Consider the following 7,108-nt stretch of genomic DNA (forward strand, 5'->3'; position numbering starts at 1 on the left):
ACTCTTTCAGACAAAGACTTCATTTAAAAAATTGACAAGAGTTTATCAAATACTCACCCAGCATGTACTTAGAGAAGAACTGAAACACTCACTGTTTTTTATGAGTCATAAAAGTTCTGACTGACAGCAACCCGATAGAAAAGAGAACAGCCCCTTTGAGCTTCTGAGACTTGAGACCTTTGTGTGGGCAGACAGCCTCATCTTTCTCCTGCAGAGCAGCTAGAGGGTTTGAACTGCTGACCTTGCAGTTAGCAGCACAATACACACCCCACTATGCTACCAGGGTTCCAGGGTACTTGCATTGAAAACTCACTAACTACCAGATAGGACAGAGCGGAACACGCCTTGTGGATTTCTGAGACTATAACTCTGTACAAGAGTAGAGAATCCTGTCTTTCTCCCATGCACCTGTTGATGGATTGTTGACCATGTGATTCACAGCCCCACACATGACCACTACACTACCAGTGAATCTACTGGAAAATTTCCAGGAAATAGTAACCTATTCATTTTTTAAAAATTTTTATTATGCTTTGAGTGAAAGTTTACAAAGCATATGTTTCCCATCTGACAGTCTGTACATAGGTTGTTCATGACATTGGCTGCATTTTCCACAATGTGTCCACCCCTCCCATTTCTGCCCCAGGTTCTGACTCCTTTTACAGGGATTTTCTGCCCCTTCTTGCCTTCACATCTTTGCTTGGGGGCAAATGTCCTTTTGATTTCATATAATTGATTGTTTTAAAGTATGTATTCCTATCAGTTGGTGTTTTTATGTATTGTTTAGATGAAAGGTGGCCTCAGAATGACTTCAGTGTCATGTCAGATGGGTGTCTTATGGCCACACTGTTGGGAGTTCCTCAGTTGTAATCAGACCAGTAAGTATGGGACGAATGTGTGTGTATGAATTTGATTATCTGTACTATGTTCTTTTCTCCATTCTTTATGAAGCCCTCGGTTGTGATCCCAGTCAGATATTACTCACCTAAGTAGAATACTAAAATTGTCCTTTCTGAAGTATGTGATGCTTATTCATGTAGTGGTTCCCTGCCTTCAAGCCTGGAAACTTCACCCCACAAGGTATATGATTATGTTTTAGAAGTTTCCATGACTGTGCCCTTTGAATGCACTATTATCTTTATTAATTATGTAAAAGCTCAAGCCTCAACTTGCAAGATCGAAAGATTTTATGGGAAAGATACTGAATGATGCAGGAAGCATCAAAAGAAGTAGGAAGAATGCACAGAGTCACAGTACCAAAAGGAAGTAGCCAGCATCCCACCGTTTCAGGAGGTAGCATGTGAGCAAGAACCAATGGTGCCGAAGAAGTTCAAACTGCCCCAGAAGCATTGGCCAAAGCACAGCTCCAGCAACGGCTGGAAACACCAACTGAAATGTTTCAACAAGCGGATGCAGCCCGGGAAGCCCTCGCTCGCCAGCAGCTTCTGATCATCTTGAGGCTTCTTTTGTTTTTCTCTTCTCAGTTTCTTTCTTTTTGTCATCCTAATCTTTATTCTTCCTTTTTAAATGTGAGCTTCTTTTGCTGCTCTCAATTTTTAGAGTTTTAATGATTTGATTTGGGTCATTTTTCTTTATTGATATGTGCATTAATTGCTATAAGTGACCTCTGAGCACTGCTTTTTTTTATTCTTGGTTATTTCAAGGAATTTCAAATTTTTATCTTTGATTTTCTTTATCACCCAGTGTTTTTGTTTTGTTTTGACCTGTTCAGATCTGCCTACAAATTCACTGAAAGACATGCTTGAGGACAGAGCTTGTTTATGACATCTGGATTGCCTGCTTGTGTATCTTCTTTCCACCATTATCATGCTTCTACTGCAGGTGAATTTGCATGATTTTTAATTCAGGAGTTAATGAGCTAAATATATGCTAGTGCTTTCTATTTGAGCACTATTACAGGTACAGAAATATAAAACAGAAACAACTAAAAGTTGGTAAACTGCTAGTTCTGTGATAGGGAAATATGTGGTTTGTCATTTTCTTTTATCCAGCACTGTTCTATTCAGTTTCTAATTAAAAATTTTTTGTCCCTTCTCTTCCTGCAAGTGATTTCAAATTTTATAGCAATGTGTCTCTGAAGCATAAAGGTGTTATTATGTTTATGCACTTATTGCATGTTTATTTACTGCATGTTGATTTCTGTTTGGTTTGCTTTTTCTGACGAAGCAGGCCATTAGTATGGCCACACTGGCGCTCTTGTCACCTGTATCTTGGTGAAAGGAGCAGAGGCTGGTGCAAGTCTGAGGCTGTAACTGGTACTGTTGGTGAGGTCATATGTCTGACTGCTCATCTGCTCATGCGTGCAGAGAGTGGTCTCACTAGGTACTGGGTAAAGTGGTGTATGTGCCCATTGCTGGTTGCCAGGTAGTTGCCAGGTAGACAGGAAAGAAGTGCCCAGGTTGTCAGTCAAAGATATGGAAATTCTCACCAACAATCCCTGGCAGGGAGGACTGTGCTAGAGTAGTCAAAGGAGGCACAAGTCCCTAGTGATGTGGTACAGCTATGGTAAGGAGAGCCTACTAGGAAAGCATAGCTCTGTCCACTAGAACACAACACAGAGGAAGGTGTGCTTCCAGTCCTTGGGCCCCCAGCACAAGTGGTAGGAGGAGTAGGCCCACATTGTTCTGTGGGTCACAGGCATAGATTGTTGGGGATAGGAACAGGCATCTACAGTGTGTAGACCCCTGATGCCAGTGGCTAGATGGAGCAGCAGTGCTGCCAGTCCATAGGCCCTGAGTGTAAGGGGTTGGGCATGAGAACACGCTTCACCAATTCTGCAGACTCCCAGCACTGTAGAAGGCAGGTATCACCAGTTTGTGGGCCCCTGGCATGAGTGGCTGAGTGAAGAGGTGGGTGCCCTGAGTCTATAGGTCCCGAGCTCAGGGTAGGGTGATAATGTTTGCTGTGGGGAACAATAGAAGGGGTCCCGCAAGCACAATAGATGAGGTGAGCGCACTTAACTTTCACAGGGTGGGGGACATCCCTGCCTGGCTCTGGAGGTAGATAGTGTCCCTGCTGCTAGACTGCACCAGGCAATGGGGGTTTCAACTATGAACAGTGTTTGGTTTGTCTCTATATCGATGTGCTGTACAGGCTCATGTGTTAGGGTGCTTCAGATCCAAAATTCTGTGTCCATACAGTTTCTGCATAATCTCTCCTTCCATTTGACCTTTGACCCAATTCTTCAGCCTCGCCTTCCATGATCAGGGTTCCAAAGTTGTCGGATTCACTGGTTTACTCGGGCTTTTTTTTTTTAAAGAAGGTTCTTCTTACAAGGTGTCTAACGAAACCACCAACTTCTTACTACCCATTATTAACCTCTTTTTTTAACAAAATCATTGAGCTATGCAAAACTCACATAATCCTGAAAAACACCTGAGCATCCTACTCAGGGAAACTGCTTAGAAGGAAATCCATCCTAACCCTTCTTAAAGGTGCACCAGTGAATGCATTCAATGCTAGCATGGTCCTGTTAAACCAGTTCATAACTGAAGAACTAGATTATGAGGAGGGTTCATGAAGTTCATGGAAAAATTACACGAAAAGATAATGATATTTTTTCCATGAAGTTTTGGAATAAAAACCACAAGATCAGTGGTTCAAATTCACCAGTCGCCACCCAGGAGAAAGATGAGGCTGTCTTTTACAAACTCAGAAACCCTATACAGGGTCACTATGACTCATAATCAACCTGGCGGCAGCGAGTTTGGCCAAGCAACATGGAATGCATCTCCTACAGTTTGATTTGCTATGCACAACACACTGTGTGCATTAGCCATTCATGGTGCTCTTTCCCTTAATATTTCTCTCTCTGTGTGTGTGTGTGTGTGTGTGTGTGTGTGTGTGTACTTACTCCATGCCAACATTCTGTGTGGATCACACTCAAATAAAAAGTCAGTCCCTGTTCTCAAGGGAGGTCAGCTTGGTTGCATAATAAATGAGTTACCAAACTGGGAAGTATTCAGTGAGCCTCGGCTACTTGAAGGAAGGGGCAACCAAGTCTACAGGGAGTAAGAGAGAAGGCTCCCGTGAAGAGCTGTTAGTTGAGCAGGCATTTGAAGAAGGATTAGCAGTGTCATGAACTTAATGATGTGCTACACAAAATTCTACCATGCCCTTCTCTGGGCCCCCACATGTTAGTATACTGCCTTCAATTTAGAATCTTCAACATTGGATACCATTTATTAATTAGTATACTTGTATCCTCAGTAGAATGAATTAAGTAAATCCTTACGAGTGCACAGAGAGAAGAATGACTAATTCTGTCTTATGAAATGAGAGAAAACATCTTAGAGCAGGTGATACGATGAGAGGCTTGGTGGTATGCAACATATCAAAAACAAATTCTAACAGTAATGTAGCCCAGAAATTACATGGCAGGTGAATGCCATACATATATAGTAGCTAAACAAAAACTAAGGCATAGCTACCATGGGTGGAAAGGTGGGAGACTGTGAGCTCTGGTGAGGCTGAAGCCTGGTCTGTTTCCAGTACCTCGCTGGGCAAACACAACACACTCACTCAGCAAATATTTATCTATTGAAGTGGTTATGAATACGCAAATGACTAGAAAGAAAGCCAGAAACAAGACTACTGACAACACCATACTGCGTTTTGATTTTAATTTCAGAGGATAATAGAGAATAATCTAAGATTTTTTTAGCTAGAGTATCATTATCAGATATATGCTTTTAGAAAGGAATGTGAATTATAAAAGAAAGAAGGAAGAGACTGGTAGTAGTGAAATATAGGCTAGTATTATTGCAGTAAGTCAGACAAGCAATGATGAAAATCGATATCACAGTCAAGAAGTAAGCCAGTAGGGAACCACTTCAAAAGGCAATCAGACGGCTTAAAAAAAAAAGGCTACCAGGCCTGACAAGTGGTCACTGTTCTAAATCCAGCCAATCTTGTACAATAGGCACAAAATAAACACAATGACATGTTTCCAGGCCGGGTATCGTACCAACCACGACTCAGGGAGAGCAATAATACAATAGCTATAGTCCGGAGTTGTCTTATTGTCTGACTTTACAAAAAAAATACTACTGGAAAGCAGAGATTTCTAGACTATTTCTATCACAGTAGAAAGTTCGATCAGCCCCAAACCCACTGCCATCAAGTTGACTGTGACTAATGTTGATCCCACAGGAGAAAGGGGAACTGTCCTCTTCGGGTTTCTGAGGTTGTAAATCGGTACAGGAGCAGACAGCCTCATCTTTCTTCCACAGAGCACTAGGCGAATTCGAACTGCCGACTGGCTGCTAGCAACCTAACAGGTTAGCACTATGCCACCAGATGGCCTAATTCTACAAATGCAGAGCACTTTCCCAGGAGACAGAGTAGGTCTGGGGAGTCTGCATCAGTCTTTATTCCGCTCTTTTCTGGGGGAAACAAAGTATGCATTTTCAGGGCAAGATTGAAGGAGTAGTACTCACTTGCACAGGGCTTCGACTCCTGCTTTGGCAGAAGCACTTGGTGCTACAAAACCTGATCCAGTCTCGGCATAGATGGTTGTAATAGCTAGAAACGCTGCTCCTGAAATGGAAAAGAACAGTTGATTAACAACATAACCAGATCAATACACATCAGGAAAACACTGTTCACACAAATGGGATCTGATTCCTAGAGGTATAACAAAACCTACAGCAGTTTTAGAAAACATAAACCAGTCCTAAATGAAAGGGAAATTAATCTGGTAAAGCTGCTACATCCTGGCACCAATCTTGCTGACATTCAGGCTGACCCAACCTACGCTCACTTAGAATTCTATACCTGACCTGCCACCATCAAGTCCAACTCAGCGTGACACTCTGTATAAGCTTCCCAGGACTGGAAGTCTTTACAAGAGTAGACAGCCTCATCTGTCTCCTCCAGAGGGACTGGTGGCTTTGAACCTCTGTTGTTAAGAGTTACCACCCCAATGCCTAATGCACACTGCCATCAGGGCTCCTTGGGAAGTGTAAGGTAGTCCAAACTAAAGCTTCTTCCACAATCAAAGAAATAAATCTTTGAAAAAAGCCTTCAAACAATCAAGATATTGCACCAGTATCAGCTTGAAAAAATAAAAAACAACATACTTCAAAGGAAAAAATGTTTTAGGACATTTAATATAACATTCAGAGTTTATAGCAAAAAAATTACTACACACTGAAAGTACCCAAAACATAACCAGATGAAAAATCAGTTAATAGAGACCCTGAAGTGACAGTGAGTATAGAATTAGCAGATAAACACCTTTAAAATTGTACGATAATGATGATAAGACATTTTAAGTAAAATATACATATAAGAGAAAAATGGAAAACATAAAAATAGAACCAAATTAAACTGCACAACTGAAAAATATCTGAAATAAAATATGGAAACGATATTAAAGGCCCATGAATTTGATGACACAGTAAAAAAAAAAACCTGCCCTAAATGAAAGCCAGAGACAAAAATGGAATCAGAGTCTCAGTAATCTGTAAAGGTATCAAGAGTTCTGACACCTGAGTAATTGAAAGCCCAGAAGAAAGAAGGCCAAAAAAAAACCTACTTGGAGGATACTTGGAGAAATAAAGAGGGAATTTTTTTCAGATGTAGTCAAAACTACAACCTACAGTCAAGAGATCAAAAGACGTGTTGCATTAGGTAAATATGTGGCACTAGACCTCTTTAGAGTATTGAAGAGCAAGGATGTTACTTTCAGGACTGGGATACTCTGACCCAAACAGTGATATTTTTCAGTCACCTCATACACATGAAAGTTGGAAATTGAATGAGGAAGACAAAGAATGATCAGCGTATTAAAAAAAAAAATCATAGCATTGTGAATGATGGGGAGTGCAGAGTGGGGTCCCAGGACCCATCTGTGGGAAATTGGACATCCCCTTGCAGAAGGGCCAGTCAGGGTGCAGTGTAGCAATGAAGAAACATAATTTTCCTCTGGTTCTTGAATGCTTCCTCCCCACCACTATCATGATCCCAACTCTACCTTACAAATCCAGTTGGGCTGGAGGATGTACTCTGGCACAGATAGGAACTGGAAACACAGGGAATCCAGGACAGATGAACCCCTCAGGACCAGTGGTGAGAGTGGTGATAC

At 41.5% G+C, this 7,108-nt stretch overlaps 1 protein-coding gene across 1 annotated transcript in view; it reads right to left on the reverse strand.

Moving 5' to 3' along the window:
- The window catches only part of DECR1 (2,4-dienoyl-CoA reductase 1), a 36,074-nt gene that overhangs the window by 6,252 nt on the left and 22,714 nt on the right, over positions 1-7,108 (reverse strand). Inside the window, exon 7 of the mRNA XM_045288494.1 lies at positions 5,460-5,559. Coding sequence (XP_045144429.1) covers positions 5,460-5,559 — 100 coding nt within the window. The remainder of the gene's footprint in view (positions 1-5,459; positions 5,560-7,108) is intronic.

Source organism: Echinops telfairi, unplaced genomic scaffold (assembly GCF_000313985.2).
Source record: "Echinops telfairi isolate 266 unplaced genomic scaffold, ASM31398v2 ScPeMD7_1;HRSCAF=3_0, whole genome shotgun sequence".
NCBI classification, from domain to species: Eukaryota; Metazoa; Chordata; class Mammalia; order Afrosoricida; family Tenrecidae; genus Echinops; species Echinops telfairi.